At 41.1% G+C, this 21,977-nt stretch overlaps 1 protein-coding gene across 13 annotated transcripts in view; it reads right to left on the bottom strand.

Annotated features, from left to right (window-relative positions):
• Nucleotides 1-4,598: 4,598 nt before the first annotated feature.
• GAPVD1 (GTPase activating protein and VPS9 domains 1) overlaps nt 4,599-21,977 on the bottom strand; it is a 418,483-nt gene continuing 401,104 nt past the window's right edge. For all 13 annotated transcript variants that reach the window (XM_069241756.1, XM_069241749.1, XM_069241751.1 and 10 more), the window contains 2 exons: nt 10,551-10,748; nt 4,599-8,956 (listed from right to left, as the gene is read on the bottom strand). In XM_069241756.1, the coding sequence (XP_069097857.1) occupies nt 8,816-8,956; nt 10,551-10,748 (339 nt within the window). In that variant the 3' untranslated portion in view covers nt 4,599-8,815. The remainder of the gene's footprint in view (nt 8,957-10,550; nt 10,749-21,977) is intronic.

The raw sequence follows: 21,977 nt of genomic DNA, 5'->3' as shown, positions 1-21,977 counted from the left end.
TGATAGACATGAACTGGATAATATTTAAACAGCTGTGAGTCGATAGCTGTAATAAGCAAGAGGAGAAGAGAACCCACAAGTTTCAGTGATGAGGCATAAGCACGTGGATGAGGTTACTGTTTTGGTTTAATTAGTGTGAGGAAAGGTTAAGGGCTTTCAAGTGAAAAACCCCTACAAACAGAAAACGAAGAGAGGTCGGATATGTGACAAACAGAGAAAGGAACAAAAGTCTTGATGGGGTAGGGAATCTTCAAGTCAAATAACATTTTTAGAGTGAATGTATGTGCCCAAGGGACTTTCATTGCCAAAGCATAAACAACATGCCTCTTACTAGTGATGTGATGCTGTGTCTAACAGGGTTGACAAAGTTCAAGTGGCAGACAAGCTCTCCAACTGATCTCTTGCCTAGCATTAGAGATACAGCTTTCCCACTTTTGTGAGGCAGACAAATCTCAAAAGAATCTTTGTAAACACACTTGTGATTCACTTTAAGTTCAGACACAAAAGTATGATGCAGCTAGTGTTGAACTTTTTGTTATTATGAAGCTAGGATGGGACAGATCGTGTCAAGGAGGAAACTACTACTTTCAAAGTAACATAACAGCATTCAAGAAAGAAGCACTGGCTAAAGGTTATCGATGGTTCTCTGAGCAGGTGGGAAGGGGAAAAAATAGAGCAGGCTAGGGATGGCACAGCAGTGAGATATTTGTCCTGGGCTAGCAGCAACGGGTGTGGCAAGAGTAACTACTATGTGTATTGGTCTACCAGTTAGGCCTGGGTGGTGAAGAATGGCTATATCGGTGTGGGGCAGGGAACAAATGATTGAGTACAGTTTTAAATCTGGGGTCCATAAGAAGCACCATTCAAAATTGCACAGGACAGGATTATTTTCTTTGGCACCCTAGTGAGAATTCAGGAGTACCAGTCACTGATGCTTGAGAGACTGTTGACAAGATAAACCACTGCCTCTAGAGGTATCATAACGTTTGATCTTCTGGATGGAGTGTTTGCTTCCACTGCGTGCTCTGTGCTTGTTTGTACAGTGGTCTTTCTGATATAAGTCTACTAAGAATACATGAGCATCTACTACAATGTCTACTTCTCCAGAAAAGACATATCACTGAGTGCTGCGGTGGACTGTGCAATGCATTTTCCTTTGATTTTCACCATAATCTGATCTGCTTGTTTTTCAAATACTGATTTACCACTAAAGGGCAGATTTTTTCCTATGCCTGGATATCTGGGCAGACACCAAATACCTAAGCCAACTTTTCTTCCAATGCACATTTTCTAATGCCATTTGTCTACCGCATTTGAATAGTTTCAGCTTTCTGCACACTCCTATGCAATTTACTCCAGAGATATTCAGATAGATGAATCACTAGTTACTCCATCTTAGATCACTGAGCATTCATACCTTGCTCATCATATTGCTGAAAAGTTGGCCTTGCCCACACTACAGGAAACTTTTGGCAAACATCTACATTTTTACTATCTGTCCAACAGTTTCTTTGACTTAATCTTGGAATAAGGAGTCTTTTTCAAGCAGGTGTAGCAATGAGTCTGATTTTGGGTAACCAATAGGACTGCCAGGTATTTTGTATCCTCTGATTAAGTTGTGCTTATTTTTTCCAAAAACCATTAAATTTACTCATCCTGTTAACATATGGGTAGGCATTGGTTGCATTTCTCTTTCAGTGTTACCATTTTTGTAAGGAATGCTGTTTATTTGTATCTGTTTGTGACATTGTTCTGCTGCTTTAAGAGTTGCTGAATCAGAACGACACTGGTTGACTATGGAATAATTTCCTCTTCATAAGGAGGATCAGTCCTGTTGTCGCCCTTATACTGTCATCTCATTCAAACCATGGAATATTTGCCCGATTAGGCTTCTGAGTAACCAACTGTCTCTTGTAGAAAAGCCTTCTTAAGGTTCAAAATTACAAACCTTTGCTAAGAATCAGTCGTGTGATTGTAGTCATGACCAATCCTCTCCTTAAAACTAGTAACATTGGGGTACTAAAAGGTCAAGTACTGCCTCAAAAGTCATTAGTTCCTTGGTTTCTTGATGAAAATGAATTTCTTTCTGTGTCAAAATGGAAAAGGTTGGCAACAATGTTGTCTTCTGAACATTCTTCGGTATCTGAAGTTGGTGTCATGTTTTGCACCTTCCTCCTGTTTCAGGATCAATGCTGTATGAGGAAATATTTTTTAATAGAAATTAATAAATCTTTCAGTGTTGTGGGTTTGTTCCAAACATTCATTTATTTATGTGGCTGTAAGGGAGGCTTACGTTTTTAAGTATGGTCCTGAAATAGCACCCTCTAGCGCTGGCTGTAGAGCTTGATGTTTAGTTTTCTCCCAAAACATGCTTACCCTGTTGGGAGGCCCTTCTTACTTGGGTTCTCTTGAGCATCTTTTCACATGAAACATCCACCTCCTTGTTATCATATGGTCAGGGGTATGTAACTTTGTCAACAATACTCACTCCCAAACTCCTAACTTCAGTCATAATGCATATGTTCCAAAGATTCTGCCTTTGAATGCCCCCGTGATCAATTTGTAGGCACCAATAGCAAACCTGGTTGCTTATCTAAAGAAGTACATACTAAATTTAAGCAAGGATAAATAATAATTGGATTTGTTTACATTGTCATTAATCAAACAACCTGTAAATTAACATTTTAAGTCATTGCCATGCAATTTGAATCTCATACCATTCCTGGAACGTTCACAGCAGAAACAAATACCTGAATTCTAATACTGTGTTTGTGTGGTTTCTTCTTCATGCATCTTCACACTTTTCTTTGCATTATGAACGTGACAGCAGAAAAAGGAGAATAAGCATACTACAGACATGTAAGGTGTTGCAGTGCCTGGCTAATATCATAATGGAGTGTCTTTACACACACTCTCCTATTGTCGACATCCACAACAACACTATGCAACCTAATCACTACACAATGTATGCAACTTTGCAGCAGATTCAAAAAAGGAAAGACCAAAGAGGAATATGTCAAGAGGGCAAGCATGTGTGTATCACGGACAAAAAGCTAATACTATTAAAAATGTTTAGTGAGAAAGCAAACTTGGACAGATGTAAGCCAATGATGAAGAATCAATACACACAGACACTCGGGTCCTAACTTCTCACGTCACTGAGACATGGGCCACCCAGGCTGAACATGCGCATACATATTCCATATATTTTAGAGCCCTCTCCAGGGGGATTACCCAAACACTTACTAATCACATGGGAGGAGGGTAAAATGTTACAAGACCATTCTCCAACTACTCTCTTCACTGGGACAATCCCACCCCCAACACAGATTGTGTTATCACACTCGCTAAGGTAAAGGGAAAGTTCAAAATAAGAGACTCACCATGCAGAATGCACCAAATTTGGAAACTCCGTACACGTCAAGCTGTTTAGCCCCTCAACTCCCAATCGCTTCTAGAACTCAAGCAAGCAACTGATGAACACGATACTATACGAAATAAACTATTTGCTGCTGCTTTCTAAGGTTTTCTAACTCAGGACTGCAGCACGCTTCTGTCTGCATTAGAATTTTGCATGTCACAGATCTGCAACTTTAAAATGTAAGTCTAGCTTTTTCACAAAGTTCAGTTCTACTTAACTCCTCCCTGTAAAACAGTGTTTTATGAGGGTTTAAATTTTAGTCTGCAATTTACTTATGAAAAATGCTGTTTCTCATAAGATTGAAAATAAATAACACAATGGGAGTATCCTAACAAATTATCCACACAGTCCATCAAAACGGGGGATGAGGACTTCAACACTAATAAAATAAAAACATTTTTAAAAAAATTGAATAAGCCAAAGGCAAGCTCTAAAGACAAAAAACAGCACTGAACCTTAATGAGCTCCAAATAGTTATTTAATTACCAAATCACTATTGCTCAAATCGTAAAGCATAAAGATTAACACCACCAATATTGAAAGAGCATAAAATACAAATTATATTTATTTTTAGAATTGCTTTTCTCTCGATTAATATATTTATTTTAAAAGTGATACATCTCTTGTTGACAGGCATAAACACAAACTGTTCTGAGGTGCAAAAAAGGCCTTGTGTGAAATGAGCACAAGAAGCATATATATATATGTATTATTATAAGAACACATTCTGCCCTTTATTATTAGAGAATTTAGATATATCTATATATACACATAATTAAAAATAAAGTATTTTGATACATATTGTACAGTCACAAAATTCTACAATGGCTTTTGTAAAATAGAAAACTTCATGGCAAGCGACCAAGCTCAGTGATGCCAGTAAAACTGTGCAGGCGTTTTACTGAAGATCTGTAAACAGAACTCTACAAATCTGAATTTTCCTTTAAAACGTTTCTCCTCTAATAATTGTAATTCGGGTGAATCTCAAGACTTAATTTAAGAAATAAGTAACAGCCAATGGAAACACAACATGTTTTAGAAAAATCTGAATGTGAACTCACTTTCAAGCTTTGGGTTTCTTGTCTAAATAGTTGGGAATACAATAATTCCACCCAAGCAGATTCATTCATCCAATCTGGCCCTTAGTAAAAGAAAAACACAACCAAAACACAAAAAGGTAATTAATAAGAGTTTTAATTTACAAAGTATTCGACTAATTTATCCTTTCATGTTTTTGCACAGTTTTGTGGTGAAGGAAACCCAGATTCCTTTAAGCAAAGAGCACCTTTCCAATTTTTCAATCTCAAGTCTCTTTAGGGCACTTAATGCAGACACACCTGGTATGAGCATAGTATTCATCTAATATGAGCCCCAACAGAATGAAAAATAATTTAGAAGAGACTGATGTACGATGATGCTTTATTAACCTACACATATCTGAATGTACTTTCTGATCAAAACACTCGTTTGCTTGTCTTTGAATCAACTTAGTACAATTTATATGTCCACCAGCCCTCTAACATACTGATAATTTATCAGCCTTCTGACTGGAATAGTAAAATACAAGAAAGTTGGCATAGCAGCTTTGCATGAAGATAGTGCACACAACAATTGAAGAGCGCAAAGACTCGACACAATGGCTTTGACCCTGCTGAAGGGACGGCCAACGCGGCTACGTAAAAAAGAAGGAGCAGCTATAGTGTTAATAGCAAAGTTGCATGAACCGCTTTCTGAACAAATAAGAAGGTTACCAAATGCAAGAAATTAAGAAATAACCAAAGTAGACATAGGAGGCAGAGTTTCACGTGATCTAGAACGTCCGTTTACTTTTTTAAGGAGCAGGGATTTTTATAACTTAAGTCACAAATTAAACACCGCTTGGAAAGAGAAAGACTAGTACACACGTGCACACAGAAAAAACTAGAGCTGTACGCTTCCCTAAATTATTTGTTGTGAACAGAGAGCTTTTCACTGTGGGCAATGGAGAAAAAAGTTGTAATTCTCAATTCACAGCATGACCGATAACCGTATCACTGCTTTATTAGGTACTCTTGGGATACTGCTTTTAACTTGAATGACTATTGTTTGTTATATAGTGTAATTTATGGATATAGCATTTGTGTTTCCTTGACACGAAACATTTGCTTTAGCTATTTTAAAGAAAATCCAAAGATTCTGCAACCAAAGAGCAACAGATACTTAGGCAAAAGTTTGTGGTGTTACACAAAGTGATATAAGCAGTAATTCATTATTCGAGCTTTGCAATCAACCTTGTCAGAAAAATCTAAGACTCCCTACTAGACATAACATTTGCCACTACCAAAACATTCAGTGTATTTGTTCATGTTAAACAAAAAACATTTCATAAGAAGGTGAAATGTTAATGAACTAAAACAAACAGTAAATCATGATTAATGTGCACAATAAATGTGCGTTAGAAAAGTGTCTTATGTTCTCCCACGCGCAAAACCCACCAAAAATTAAACATAATAAGAAATGGTAGAAGAGCTGCCTCCATCTTGTGCTTAGTAGTAGAATCTGCTACCATACCATTATCAACTGATTAAGCCTTACAAAAATTTAAAAATGTGGTTTACACTATGTTGTAAAAGACATGCAGGTGTTCCTTTTACTTTCCTCATGAGTGCCCCAGAAATTAAGTAGCTTTGGATCATTTATTTAAAACATATCATCTACAGCTGCTGTTCTAATCAATCAGTAGTGATCAATCGATCTCCAGTTTGCAGACAGACCAGCTAAATGTTGCTCTTTGTCAGATGTTTTAAACAAGATACATTTTGCTACTTTCAGTGATATACCTGGTGATTGACCCTTCGGACACTGAGATTAACACCAAGTCTCCAATGAAGATAAAGCAGGTTGCAACATTGTTTGTACTACTGATTGCCTTGATATAGAAATGATTGTACCAAAGGTTACTCTACAAAAATTGCAAAGGTAACAAAGCAAAACAGGATCTTCAGGATCACTTTGTACACCACTTTGATTTCTTGAAAAAGGAAAAAAACAGTTAAGGGCTACTGCACTTTTTCAATTTGTATTGATTCTAGCATTTTCCTCAACCTACCACCAAATTATTACGTCTAATAAATGAGAGTTCAACTGTACACAGTCACAATTACAATTTGTTTATAACCAAAGATTACAGTGAAACAATCTGAACAACCCTCCTGCATTTAAATATAGACATTTGTGATCATTATTCAATCTCTACATAACCATATTAATAGATGAAACAAAGAAAAGTGCACATTGGATATGATGCAACCCACCCCTGTGAGCCTTTCATTTTCTTTACAACTGAGAAAAGGAAGACCATGTTTACAGACTCACAATACAAAGGCTCAAAAAAATATACATAAACGTTTTGAACTCTGAATTATAATCAGTTGTATCATAAAACTAGTTCTCCTACAGTACGCTCAGTACGGTAGTCCTTAAATATCTTCTGCAATTACGGATAGATTCAAATCTGTGGATTTCCCTTTTTCGATCCCTATACATATATATATGTGACAAAAAACACTGCTTCTGCATAGTTTGATCATTTGGCATTTTCAATGACTAAAAAAAAATAGGCTTACACCAATTTTTTCGTTGTTGGATTTGAGTTTTACACAAACATTTGCTTCAACTAAACACTGAAGTAAAAATAACGTTTTAGGTGTTTCATGATGTGCAACACGGGGCATTTGATATTTAATATCCAGGTAAAGTTTTCTTTGGAAGACTAACCAGTGATGGCATTTACCAGTAATTGTGAGAAAACTATTTAGAGCAACCATTCCAATGTTCTTTCTCAATTTTACCTTCAAGTAAGAGTTACATCTGGTGACTGAATGTATATTAATAGCAGTTAAAACTAATATATTTTGTAATACACTTTTGTACAAGTTTGTAGATTACAAACATTTACCCAACTCTTTAGTAATTTGAGATTACAATAGTGCATCTATAGCTTGTGGACTTCAAAAGCTGCTTATAGTCGAAGGTACAGAAAATTCTATGCAATCCATATGACTACTAAGATGTGAAGGGCCAATTATATATTTTTTTAAAATAACACAACAACGTTAGTCTCATAAACTGAAATCTAAATCCACATATATTACCAGGTAGGCAGAAGAAGGAATATAAGGAGAAAGAACGATGATTTACATAGTGTTCAATCTTGGAATGGGATTCTATACCACAACATCACCCCCAAATGCAGATTAAAGTTGAAACATATATACCTGAAAGAAAACGTTGAAACTGGAACTAAATAAAACTGTTAATATTTTACAGTTCATATAAAAATATAGAGGTTGTAGAAGTGGATGCACTTAACACAATAAGGCTCTACTTGCCATGGCTATTAAAGTAGTGCCATAGAAACATGTTACAAAAGCAGTGTTTTCTGAAATAGTCTGTGCAATGTTCACCCACAGTACTGTTAAAAGCAGAAAGGAAAAAAGCTTGTTAAAAATAAAATAATTCAATTGAGCATTGTTAATTGCATGGATTAACATTCATGATACAAGTGCGGGCTGATAATGGATTTTAAATTTTGAATCCACTGTTTACAGATGAGATTTGTAAACAACGTACAAGGAGAAATGTTTTTTTAATGCCAATGTCATTCCATCATCATTTTAGAGTTCTTAAATTTCCCCTGAAATTGTCTTAAACCAGAATGCAGCAATGCCCTATCACACACGTTCAGTTTTCCACTGAACATAAAAAATTCCAGTTTCAAATGTTCCATATATGTTACTTAAATACTAAATGTTAATAAATATTTAGGTACATTACAGCTAGCTGCAAACCTATCAGACCACAGGGAACAAGCCGTAGATGAAAGCAGCTTCCTCTCACGTTTTGCCAATGTGCCATAAACAAATGGGCACTATTAGAATAAACAATGACCAAATAATCCAACTTTTGGATTTTGTGCAATTGGAGATCAACGCCTGGGGACGAGGGTAGGAGGCTGCTACTATCGTTTGCCAAGACTGTAATAGCGTTCATAAGAAACCACTCCAAAGAATCCTTTATTGTGGCCGACCTAGTTTTTATTTACATAAAAATGAAGAATAGTTGGGTGCGCCTGTGAAGAAATAGGATATTTTCATTCCTACAAAGTTTTTGGTTTCTAAAAATACCTGAAAAATGTGGTCCCTTTTTGGGCTCTTAACTTCTAACCAGGAACAAAAAGCAAAATCTGTTAGTTAAACATATTTAGTTTAGTAAAGATTTCTTTTAAAATGCTTTGACTATATACATGAATATACACTGAAACATATCTCTGCTTTTGATCTTCCTCCCCAGTGGCTGATTGTGCCTCATCGACTTCTTTCTAACAGTCCACCAGTAGCAGGACAAGCTCATGAGTTACTTGCGATCGTCAATGGTTTTGATGAACTCTACTGCTGCTGTGAACTGCATCCACCAATAGGATTCTTCTCCACTAAGTCGGTTGGCATAAAAGCTATTGATGTATTGAATGGTGGATAGCAAACAAGGTGGGTTGGCCTAAAGACAAAGAAAAAAATATATTTTCATGTCATTGCATAAACACTGAATGCTGACTGTTGCTATTTCAAACAAACCTAAAGTACACCAGCACTCTCAAAATGTCCATGGACAAGTACAGATAGCAGTATCACTCATTAGAAACATAAAAGGAAAACCTACATATCATCTTAGTCAACCATTTTTTAGTTCTATTTATTGAGTTTATATATTCAATATAGAAATTGAAAAAGATGTCAACCATCACGGCATACACAAGAAACATAGTATAATCTGTTTCTGACTGATGGACACAGAGTTTGACAAGGTGAGTCAGTCTTGCCATCTTGCGTGGAGATTGAGCAATGGCAGTTGACAGCTTTTTACCTTTCGCCCGAAGAAGCCAGGCACCCCCTCCACCAAAACGGTATACTCCTGTCAATGGAACTAATTTGTGGCATGGTGTAAGAACAAATCTGTTGATCCCCTCTCTGCCCCTCTTTCTGAGGTTCTCTTATTTGCTCTTTCTTTGGCCCAACAGGGCTCTGCTCTGGGCACCCTCAAGGGTTATTTGTCTGCCATCTCTGCTTTCCTCCACCTGCCTGACCAACCCTCCTTACTTAAATCTCCCATTGTTGGACGCGTTCTTAAGGGTCTTACACATCTCTTTCCTCCTTCCCTGTTCATAATGCCCCAGTGGGATTTTAACTTGGTTTTGATTTACCTGCTGTGCACTCCTTTTGAGCCACTTCACAATTATTCCTTTTGCCTGCTTACTCTAAAAACAGCCTTCCTTGTGGCTATCACGTCTGCCCACAGAGTGAGAGAGTTTCAGGCTCTTTCTTCTAAGCCACCTTTCATATCCATCCACCCTGACAAGGTGGTGCTTCGTACTAGGGTTTTTTTTCTCCCTGAAGTGGTCACTCCCTTTCATGTAGGCCAATTCATCACCTTGCATACTTTTTACACAACCCCACATCCCTCATCGACCTACTATAAGCAGGGCTAGGCACATACCTGCTCAGCACCAGGACACCCTCCAGGGTGATAATATGCTTTACAAACACACATAAATTAGAAACTGACATCCAAAACCGGGTAATCGAAACCCACTCTTCAGATTGAAAATAAAGTCTAAACATTACAGGTTTTATTCAGAGATCCTTGCCCTATGGAATGACAACTCAACTGCCCATCACTGAACTGCATTCTGGCACAGCAGTAAATCTGAATTTCTTAAAATTCAGAGAGTCAAAAAGCAAAGGTGATTTCAAGCTGTACTCTTTCCTGCATATTTCATCCTCCTTTGGCTGGGAATTCAAATGACTTTCTAGGCCAATTTGTTTTTAAACTGACTTTGTTCAATAAAAAAATAAGTCAATATATCTGTATCTTTATGAAACCATTCTTTGAAAAAATAGAGATTTCTACATTTAAAATGAGTAACCTGAGCATAAGTGAAGATAATGTAATTGTAAGGAAAAAGAAGGTTCTAGAATGGTGAATGTGGACTTGGTGAACAGATGCAACTGAAGCAAACAGATGCGTTATAACTTACTGAGGGAATTTACCCAGGACTGTAAAGAAGACAGACGTCTTTTAATCTATGACTCACCTTGATCAGAACGAAGACAAGAACGGGGACAAAGTCATCTGCGCCAGGAACAGAATCCTCATTGGCTAGGCTCAACAGATTCATGATGGTGGAACACATTCTGAGGATACACTGTACTTTGTCTCTTGGTGTTTTGTAAGCACTCAGTGTCCGGATTTCACCTTGTGCTGACGGCCATGGAGCCTCTTTGAGGTACACCTGCATAACAAAAATGTGCATAGTATTAACAAGACACAAAAACAATTAAATAAAACTCTCACTTCAGCTTGTGGCTGATAATTTAATGGGATCCCATTTTCATAGCCTGACACAGCAATCTCAAGGTTTATGTTTGTTCAAAGCACTATGTCCAACATATCATGGTTTTGAGGACATCAGGATGGAACGCCATGCAAGACAAGCCTCCTCTGCCCAACCATTCTTAATAAATTACAAGAACACTTGTACTTTGTAAAAGCAGTGAAATCATTATCTGACTGGAGTAGCTGTCAGGCTGTTCCGTTTTCCTGAGAGTAGAATAACAACCATCTCCTATATCTGCTTCCAGTTCACTATGGTAAAAGTAAACTGATGTGGACTCAGATTTCTCAATTAATAATTATGTGCGGTTAGTTAATACTAGAGTCACAAATGCAATGTTTTAAGTGTGTTTAATGTTAAGCATAGACAATAGTAGGCTTTGGACAACTCATGCTTTTAGTCTGCACATTTTAGATGGGTGTTTGGTTTGCAGAGCTTAACACTAACTCCCTGCCTGTGCACAGAACAGCCTTAAATGTGACCTTTGGCTTTCATTAATTGAACAAAATTGTTTGCTCAATGGTCTTGCTTGCTATGAAACAACGTTTGAAAGTGTATTATAGAACTCATCACTTGGAAAAAGAGCCAGGTTCTTTCCTGATCCCTTTATAGACCAGACTCCGTGCTGGCCTGTTTACTCAGTACTTAGAATAATTCACAGGTATTCTCCTGCTTTGAAATGAGCAGTCCATATGACATTTTGCTGGTGATTAGTTCTCTGCTAGAACACACATTCGGTTCTGGCTACTGATTACATCAGGGCTTAGTTTTCACTGCTAATTATATTTAACATTTATTTGCATTATGAGTATTATTAATTGATTGACTAACCTTTGCCATTTTGCCTTCAGTATTGATTCTTAATTTTAAATAAACCTTTATGTTTTGTACTTTGAAAATTATATCCCAGCCAATAGTCAAAGAAGGGGTAGACAGGAACCTCTGCCTTCCCCAGATGAGCTGCAAACACCACCATCACCTTGGTGAACCTCCAAGGGGCGCTGGTACGGCTGAAGATTAAATTTCTAAATTTCCAGGAGGAGATTAAGAAGGGTCTAGGACAGGAAAGGTCTAGGACAGGACAAAGGCCTCCATCAGTTTTGGGCATCAGAAAGTAGTGGGAATAGCAACCATGACCTACTTCTGATGCGGGCACCCTCTCAATGGCTTCCCTGGCCAAGAGAGACAGCACTTCCTGATGGTGCAAGGAGAGCTGGTCCTCTGGAAGACAGTCATAAGTGGGTGGAATGGATGAAGGGTTGGTCACAAAGGGGATGGAGTAGCCTCTTTAGACAACCCAGTTGTCTGTTACTGACCTCCAGTGGTGCAGGTGATGGCATATTCCACCCCCGAATGAATACCCATGATGGTCAGAGGAGGTTGCAGGTGCAGGAGGTAGTGGGCTGGCCTGACCTCTATCTCTCCCATGTGGTCTATGGGACCAGCATCCTCTGCAACGGAACGGCTGGGAAGCCTGTTGACCGGAGTGGCTGGGAGGGTGTGGACGTGGTTGGAAACCCCTTCTGTGGATACGAAAGGGGCAGAGAGTGAACTGGCATTGATGGGGGGCTATGGAGAAGCCGAAGGACCTGGCCATCGGTCTGCTATACTTAAAGCTTTCCAGGGCTGAGGTGGCCTTCTCTCAAAAAAGATGAGCCATCAAAGGGCTTGTTCATAAATGAGGCATAGACAGCCCCTGAAAAGCCAGTGGCCCTTGGTCAGCTGTGGTGCTGAAGGACCACCGACTATGATAACGCTCTTCCCAGCGAGTCTGTTGTTTAAAGTCCACATAGTATGGTGAACTTTGCTGCATCTCCCACCAGAAATAGCTTGGGAAAGTATGGCTTGGGCCTCCTCCAAGACCATAGGTAGCAACTGCGCAACCGAAATCCAGGCTCTATAGGAATATCAGACCAAAAAGCATGTGGTGTTCACCAACAACAGAAAGACTGGCAGAAGAGAACATGATCTTCCCAAAGGTATCCAGCCTCTTAAATTCCCTATCCGGTGGAGTGGTAGGGACTGTGCCAGAATTGACTCTTGAGGTGGAGGATTGGACCAAAAACTCTCTGGGAGGGATGCTAGGTACGGAATTTGGGGTCCCCAGGAGCAGAGCGATGTCCACGGCAATTGTGCTATGCCCAGGAATCCATGTGGAGGGCCTAGACAAGGCCTGAGTAGGACATAGGTAAGGGGGTTCATTAAAAGGGAGTAGGAGTTTATATGGGCAACTCCCGATCAAAACATTTGTCTTGAATGTCACTGAGGGTAACTGAGGGTCGAAGACATTAGCCAGCTAAAGCAAAACCATAGTGAATGAGGCACCCTCCTTTGTAGCCATGGCAGCAGGAGAGACCAAGCCAGTGTCTGGTGAAGCATCTAACCCACTTGCCCTTGCCACTTCCTCATACCAGTAGTCTTTAGTATCATCTAGGGGATGATGGTATGCTTAAGGATCCTCAGACTCTCCCATTCGTCTCGTCTCCAGAGCTGTTGAAGGAAAAAGGCACTGGCTTCGAGCCAGACGGAATGGTGCTGGAAGATGCCCCTCCTGCTCAGTGTTGGAATTGGAAGAATTTACTGTGATGGCATTGGTGGAGGCGCTGGCACTGGAGCAGGTGCTGAGGAATGTCTTGGTCTTGTAAGCGGCTCTGCTCCACATCTAACCTCAGATCCATGGGGCCCGACTGACGCCGAAGGGGGAACTCGTTGACCAGGATCCACTGGGGGCCCCTTCTGAGCCCGTGGGGCCCAAAGGCAAACCAGAGGGGCCGGGCAGTCAAAATATGAGGTGCATGGTCTCATAAAATTCTTTCAGCTGGGCGGGAGTCGCTCAGGTGCTGTGAAAGTCAGGGAAGCATTGAGCAGACCATGACTCAGTATCCGCTGAACCACAAGGCCTGGAGTGCTGATACTCCTGCGCCTCATCATGACGAGTGCAGTGAAGTAGAAGACTGCATAGACTTGTTTTTGCGGTGCAACTTACCTGGCTACTTTAAGATGACGACTGCTGGGTGTGGCTCCGTGAGACGTCCCAGAGACTTCCACAGCACCAGGATCTTGAGTGTTGTGGGGTCGTCTGAGGTTGGGCATCAAAGAGCTTGTGGGAACACTCACACAGCACCTTCAGGTTCATAGCGTGTAAGTCCTTGGCGTTGTGGTCCTTCTCCAAGCACCACAGACAAACCAAGTGTAGACCTGTCACAGACATTCTAGTGACAGGCACCAAGTGGGTTGAAACCAGCCGGTTTCTTTGGGGACATCCTGCCACACCAGGAGAGAAAAAGTCTTAAAAAATAAATAAAAAGGTTGACAAAAAATTTAGGGAAAAAAACTGTCAAAAAGTGACTGAGGGTAGCTCTTCACGGATCTGACTCAAAGAAAAGAACCTATATAGCTAAATATATACCTATATAGGTACCACGCATGTCACTGCTGGTGTAGATGATGACTTCGACGAGGAGCCGAATGATGCCTCTACTGGTGCACAGGGGTACTGCTCAAACTTCCGGATCCATCCTGATGACTGGGGAATATTCTAAAGTAAGGAACCTGTGGCTAGAAGTCTCAACCAGAGTTTTAAATGCAGTGGGGTTCCTGCCTAATCTGGCATTCTCCATAGGAAGAAAATCTATCAAGCCCACCACATTCCCACCCCCACTCCACCCCTCCTGCTAGAAGTGCACAACAGAAAGAGTTGACCAGTCTGGTGTCTGAGGCTCTAAAAATGCGAGGGATTTACAAGTTGAGTAAAATAGTCTTCAAGCACATCTTAGGCCTCCCAGCCAGCTGTCCTGCCTATGCCTCTCAGGAGGAGATCGGACGCTTCTTTTCTCAGGATTTTACTAATTTGGCCCCTTTATTGATATGGGGCTCGATTTGGGCCAATCTGCATGCTGCATTTAACAGGGAGGTTGTTGATAATTAGTTATCCAGTGATTCAGGACTCTGGACCCACTGGCTCGCTTATATCAAACAGATTTGTGGTAAAGTAGGCGTTTTCTCAAATCCAGACAGCTTAATTTCAAAAGAGAGATAGTGGGTAAAAAATTCATTTTTGGCCCTTAAGTAGCAAGTAAGGGAGGCAGCGGAATCACTTAAATCAACTAATGTTGGACATTCAATGATACGAATGACCACGGGTCCGGAGCCATATTTGAATATTGTGTTTAATATACAGAACCGATCTTTGACTAGATTTAGGCTGGGGATGATCATAAGCCACCTATGCTTCCTTATGGGCCAGTTGACTCTTCAATGTGTGTGATGAGCACTTGGTACAAAATGCAATACATTTTACTCTTTTCTGTAAATGTCATTGCACATTTACTAAAAGAGTCTTAATTCCAGTTCTGTGGCGTGCTGGCTCGGGGAAGCATAAGCCTGCATTATATCTTCAACACCTCAGTTCACCTTCAATATATTTCAATGTTTGTTCTTTACTGAAACTTTGTTTGTGCCATTGGAAATCGCTCATGTTTTAAAATTTGGTGGGATCGTGGTTTCTGATTTTTAAATTGTATGAATTTCTGGATTATTATGTACTGGAGGACTGTTTTATCCTCTTATTATGTATGTACAATTTGTTGCATTTTGATGTGCTTTTATGATCCTTTTTAGATGGTCTGGTTGTACCTGAACATATTAGGGTTGTGTAGTTCATTACTTTGTGCTTGGGAAACAGAGGCACAACTTCTGAAGTAGATTTGTAGCTGGTTATGTTGCTTTAGAATTTCCCTAGTTTGTGGTGAGTTTGAGTCCCTTCCCGTACTCTGGTAGGCAGACATTGTTTCTTTGTGAATTAATTGTAGCTTTACATTTCAAGCTTCAGTTTGAAGTTGAACTGTGATTGGTCAGTTGCTTGCATCACTCGACCTAACTTGACTGGAAATGAGTGGCACTCTCTAAACGTGTGCAGCTCAAGTTCATGAGGGAGAGAAGATTCCACCTGAGGCCTCACCTGCTCGATGTAGGTTATCAAAATCAGGTCTTTATACTTGTCTATAGTCATGTGAATGGTACAAAATTACAGATGATGATAAACATATGCAATTTAGACTGAACTGTTCTTTTAACGTGAGTAAGATTGAGTGAGAAGTGTTGTGTGAGGAGAAACCACAGCCTAGACCTGCACAGTGCCAGGCGCTGAATAAATGTGATTTTGTGCAATTGAGAAAGATAGCAAGAGAATGTTGAAGGGTCAGGTTATAAAAACAGTGAGTCACTGAATGGATGCTAAAAGGTAAATGCAAAAGAAAATATGGGGAGAGGGCATGGAAGAAATTGGGGTGTTTCTGTCGCTGTTAAAAAGGCATACACAAAAAAACAATGATAAAAAGGAAATCAGAAATGAGAAAGAGAAAGTATTACTTTCAAGTGATTCTGATGGGGAGGATGGAGTTTTAAATGATTTTCTGAATTTGAGACCATCTCCGTATAACTGATGATGATCAAAGTCCGCAAGTGCATGAGATAAAAGCTGGAAATCCCACCTCTGCCTCACAAATAACAATAGCTAGTATATCTACTAGTGCACTTCCTAATATCAGTGCAATGATAGTTATCGCTCTCTCCGTGATGGCACTAATTGCGGTTGTTAGGTTTAAAACAGAGCTGGGATAGATTAATAATTGTACAATAAATGGAGAGATCAATATCATACAATGAAGAACTTAGAGTAAAGAAGCAGGAAAGCGTACGCCTGATGCATATGACAAGTTTGTAGAATCAGCAGGTGAATATGGTGTGGATTTGTATAAGAAGAGAGACTTCACAGGAATTATATTGGGTAACTGAGTGACCGTAAAATACGACAAATGGAATGTGTCAGCTAAAGGATAAATGTGAGAGAGTTAATAAAACAAATAATTGGGAGAGCTTGAAAGGGTATAAAGAAAGCTGGCTGAAGGTGGGAAAGCAAAATTATTATTATAGTTTTATAAAGAGCATAGCTACCTGACAGGGTTTCCCAGTGCTAGACATAAGGTAAGGTGCTTAGGCCAAAATCAAGCCAACATTGAAGAAAGACATGTTTTTAACAGTTTTTGGAAGATGCCAGGGGATTGAAATATCTGTGTCGGGCAGCATGTTCCACAACTTGGGGCCTGGAGAGGAGAAACAGCAACCACCCTGACAGGTTTTTTCTAAATCTTGGGATCCTGTATAAGTTCTGATTGCTGGAAAGAAGAGCGGCTGGGGCAGTAGGGTGTCACTAGCAACTGCAGATAGCGGGGCCCTACATTAGGCATGGATTTATGCACATAGCAAAGGGCTTTGACCTGAATGCATTTTTTCCACCATGAGCCAGAAGAGGTCTCGAAAGAAGTTGGACGTGGAGGCGTGTTTATGGAGATGGAATAACCTGGTGACCATGTTGTGGACCACGTGTAGGCGAAGGAGTAAAGTCTTGCCAGCCCTAAGGTAAAGAATGTTGCCGTAGACGAATCTTAACAAAATCAAGGCCTGAATAACAATACGGCGAGCAGAAAAATGTAGCATCCAGATACATTTTTTTTAGCCACTTTGGGACTGCAAAACAAGTAGAGGCTACCTTAGGTTTCTGGCTTGATGACCAACTTTCTATGAAAGTTCAAATGTCTTAAGTTCTTCACCATAGAAACAGGCTCTGGAGTGGATCCAAGCATAGCCGGCCAATGGTGTAGTCCCCACTTAAGGGGGTTGTTACTCATCAACATCACCTCGGTCTTGTCTCCTGAAGGTTGCCACCTGGATGAGCAACAATTCTTTGAAGCTAAATGGAGATATGTGTTCATGGTGTCTGGACCATGAGCCTCGGTAGATGATAGAGAAAAGATGATCTGGGTTTTATCAGCATTGGAGAACAAAGAGAGGCCACAGCCTTCAACAATATCTGCCAGAGGACGCAAGTAAACACTGAATAGCATCAGGCTCAAGGCGGATCCCTGGGGGACTACAGAAGAAAGAAAATGACACCTAGAGGTAGAATTGGTAGAGAAGACCTGAAAAGTCTGGTCCTGCAAGAACAAAGTCAACGAGGACAATGCTGTATCCTGGTGACCAATGTCCTTTTTTCTGTCTATTTTGGAGTGTCTTATGAGACACGGTGTCAAGAGCTTTGCTAAGATCGAGGGGAATCAGTGCAGCTGACCAGTCCAAGGTGCTCCCGGCAGAGCGGATAAAAACCAGAGAAGGAAGAGGAAACTAGTGTGTGATCCTGAATGTGGAGTGGTTGTAGAATTTCCACTAAGTACATTGAGGTGCACATGTTCACGTGCTGTACAAAGATTTCAGAGGTCTGGGAAGAACCACACAAGTAGTATATAGAATAAGAACGAATTGTGACACTTCCAAAAGTTCTTTGAGGTGATTTGAAGATGTGGTTTGAGATTATTATTTCCAAAGATTTGTTGTTGGGAGTGCAAAACAGTTGCATGTTGTCCAGATGAAGAACCAGCTACGGTCAGCCCCAGAATGGTTTGTCTCCTGTTGAGAATAAGGAAAATGTTACTTACCCTGCAAACATCTGTTTGTGGCATGTAGTGCTGTAGATTTAAATACTGTGCAACTCCTGCTATCTACTGTTGGGCTCAAACATGTGCAGGTTGTTTTTCTTCGAACAAGTATTTGAGTCGCAAGGTACTGTGCGCCTGCCCCTATTGCTGGTGGGCACTTGCTCCACTGTAAGCTTTTTTTCTGCATGCAGGGTGAAGAAGTAGATGGAGCAAAGAGACACAGAAAAGAAGACTGTGCACATGGATGTTCATAAAGGTTTAAGAGAAAGCCTCTACAACACCAAAAGGCATCGGGCATATGTCACTCTACAGCACTACATGACATGAACAGATGTTTTACAGGGTAAGTAAAAATGTCCATTTGTGATATGCGTAGCTGTAGATATTAATGCTGTACATAGACTGTAAAGCAGTCCTCCCGAAAGCGATGGCTAGCCTGCGGATAAGGAGGTTGCAGAGACTTGGAAAAGTGTGCGTAGGACACCCTGACCCACTTTGGCTTGTTGGCACGCTAAAACATCGACACAACAATGTTTTGCAAATGTGTGGGGAGCAGACCAGGTTTATGCTTTGTAAATGTCAAGTATAGGAATATTACCTAAGAAAGCCATAGTCGCTCCTTTTTTGTGGGTTGACTGTTTTTTTTTACGGGGGGAGGTTGGGAGCCCGCAAAGGGCTTTTGGCTTTCGTATAACAGATTTGTAAACATTTGACTACCCAGCATTCAATACCTGCTTTAAATAGTGCACGCCACTTGTGGTGCGTGAAGGAGGATACAAAAAGTTGTTGTGATTTGCGGAAGGGCTTTGTTCTGTCTGTGTAATAAATGAGCATTCTTTTGACATCCAGTATGTGGAGAGCTCGTTCTGCTACAGAATCTGGATGTGGGAAGAACACTGGGAGTTCAATGTTCTCACAGAGGTGGAATCTACAGTCCACCTTGGGTAAGAATGATGGATTTGTTCAGAGGACCAACCTAGCACGGTGTACTCGGATGAAAGGTTCTTCTAGAGTAAGTGCTTGTATATCCCTAACCCGGCAAAGGGAAGTAATAGCTACTAGGAAGGGTACTTTCCAGGTAAGGAACTGCAGAGGACAAGAGTGTGGTGGTTCAAAAGGAGGGCCCCTTAGCCTTGAGAACAGTATTTAGGTTCCACACAGGAGTGGGTGGTATCTGTGGTGGTATAATTCGTTTGAGCTCTTCCAGGAAAGCTTTGATAAAAGAAACCCTGAAAAGTGACATGCGCTGTCTATTTTAAAGATTAGCTGCGATAACAGCTACATTAAGTATAATAGAAGTACAGGGTAGGCGTGATTGTTACAAACACAGCAAGTAACAAACAATGACTTGGACTGTTGGTCAAATGGTGAATGTTTATCAGGAAACAGTAGTGTACAAATTGTTTCCATATGGCTGCCTAGCATGCTCTCCTGGACTCTTTCAGAATGGTCATGCACTCAGCGGGTAGATCGAGACCTAAATTATACGACTTCAGGAGGCAAATCACAATACTGAACTCTTTGGTGGGAAGTTTGAGAGTGCCCTGATTATGAAAGTAAAGATTAGGTCTGCTGGGCAGCTTCTTGTCAGGCACTAGAGAGAGGTCAAGAAATGAGGTACATCATGGCTGCCTGGTCCAGGTTGGGGCAACTAGAATGAGGGTGAGGGATATTTGCCAGAGCCTCTGAACCACGAAAGGAAGAAGTGGGGAACTGAAAAGTGCAGGAAAACATCCCTGACCTGTTTATCCATAGTGCACTGCCCATGGACTCTAAGAAAAATGGAGGAAAGGTTTGGGCATCCTGTTGGTAGGGGTGTGTTAACAACTACCAAGGCAGGCTTTGTCAAACAGGTCTGTGAGGGGGAGCCCCCCAAAGTCGGAAGTGCAGGAGTAGGACTTGGGGGTGGAGTTCCCACTCGTGGACTTGTTGACGCACCTTGCTGAGAAGGTCTGCAAAGTCCCAAGTATGTGCAGTATGAGAAGATGGGTTCTGAGCTGAATCTCCCACTGCCAAATGCCCTGAGCTACTGCGGACAACTGAAAGGGGTGTGTGCTGCCCTGCTTCTGAAGGTAAGAAAGCCACTGTTTAGCAGGTGCAGTCCCTTTGGGGGTTGCACCCTTTCCTCCGATTATTGTTACCTCTATAACATCCTTAATAGTAACCCGGGGTGGGAGGTTGCTGTCTGGGGTAGGATGTAGAGGCCTTAGGCTGTGTATTTGGCCCTGCCACAATATGGTGTGTAGCATAAAGAGCTGTGGGCAGCTGGTGTCTTCAGGGCACCCACGGCCTTTTTGTCTCTCTGTCCTTTTAAATTTACTCAAACATTACATCAAATTGACTTCCAAAGAGGTGTTCACTGTCGAAAGGCAAGTTGAGGAGATGATGTTGGACCTCCAGTTTGAAGCCAGACACATGCAGTTATGTGTGTCTGTGGAAAAGGAAACTAATGTTGACTGCACGTGCAATAGTGTCCGCTGCCTCGAGTGCACCCCTGATGACAACTATTGGCAGTTTGTTCTAATTGTATTTATATAGCCCTTGCCACCCCTGACGAGGAGTTGAAGCGTTTTTCGGGGAGTAGCACGCTACACCGGAACCCAAAAAGTTTTAGTGGTTGTAGGATGCTGCCTCTCTATATCATATACCAAAATGAGGTATACTGTGCAAAGAGTCCAGGTATTCTCTTATAAGCGGACATGGGCTTGCTCCAGCAATCCCGAGGCGCTCTCTTAGGGGGTAGTGTGGTCGAACAGCCTTAGGCTTATCAGAGAGGATTTTTAGACATCTGCTAAATGCACAGTCAATAAATGATGCACATGACTCAATAAGGAAATCAACACAAATGTATAAAAATAACAGGTATCCTTTTATTTGTTTAGGCACCAGAATCAATACGATAAAGGTAAGTATGTTTTGCAATAGAAATTATCACAGTTTTGAAAAGCCATGACGGTAAATTTTCTGAGGCTGCAATGTTACCCTACATGAGAGAAAACATACACAGCAAACAGATACTTTACAGCAACTTACAGGACCAATCTTCCAGACTTAAAGTAAGTATGGTGCAGGGTCCTAGGCAACACCAGCAGGTCACCTCAGATGGCACTGGGTGGCCGGGTGCAGTGCTGTAGTTCAGCACTGGGTGCCCTATTGAAGCCAATGGGGATCGGTCTGGTCAGAAAGATGCTGTAGGGTGGAGACTTAAGGTACCAGCCCGGGTGAACCAACAAGTGGATTCAGTTCTTGCGCTGCTTGGGGATATCTTGGTCCTCTTCTCCTTGGTCAGAGGTGGCCGAGTGCAGAGGTGTCTTGGACTGTTCGGTTTCCGTCACCAGAGGCGGTCACAGTAGAAGGAGCCTGCAGTAAGTCTACAGGTGTGGACTGGGGGTCCAGTCCGACCAAACCAATAAGAGGGCTCAGGTCTCACAAGGTTTGGGGGTGTAGCAACACCTTTGGTCCTTTTCTCCTCGGACCGAGGCGGCCAGGTACAGAGGTGTGATGGGTTTTTGTCACTGGAGGTCGTCGCAGTAGAAGGGGGGGAGGCTGCAAGAGGAGGCAGCAGGCAGCAGCAGGACGTCCACAGTGGGCAAACTCAAGGTAGTTTGGTCTCTGGAGGGCCAGTGGTGCTGTC

This window comes from Pleurodeles waltl, chromosome 6, assembly GCF_031143425.1.
Source record: "Pleurodeles waltl isolate 20211129_DDA chromosome 6, aPleWal1.hap1.20221129, whole genome shotgun sequence".
Taxonomy (NCBI): Eukaryota; Metazoa; Chordata; class Amphibia; order Caudata; family Salamandridae; genus Pleurodeles; species Pleurodeles waltl.
The sequence above is the reverse complement of the archived record's forward strand: the minus strand, read 5'-3'. Positions and strand labels throughout refer to the sequence as shown.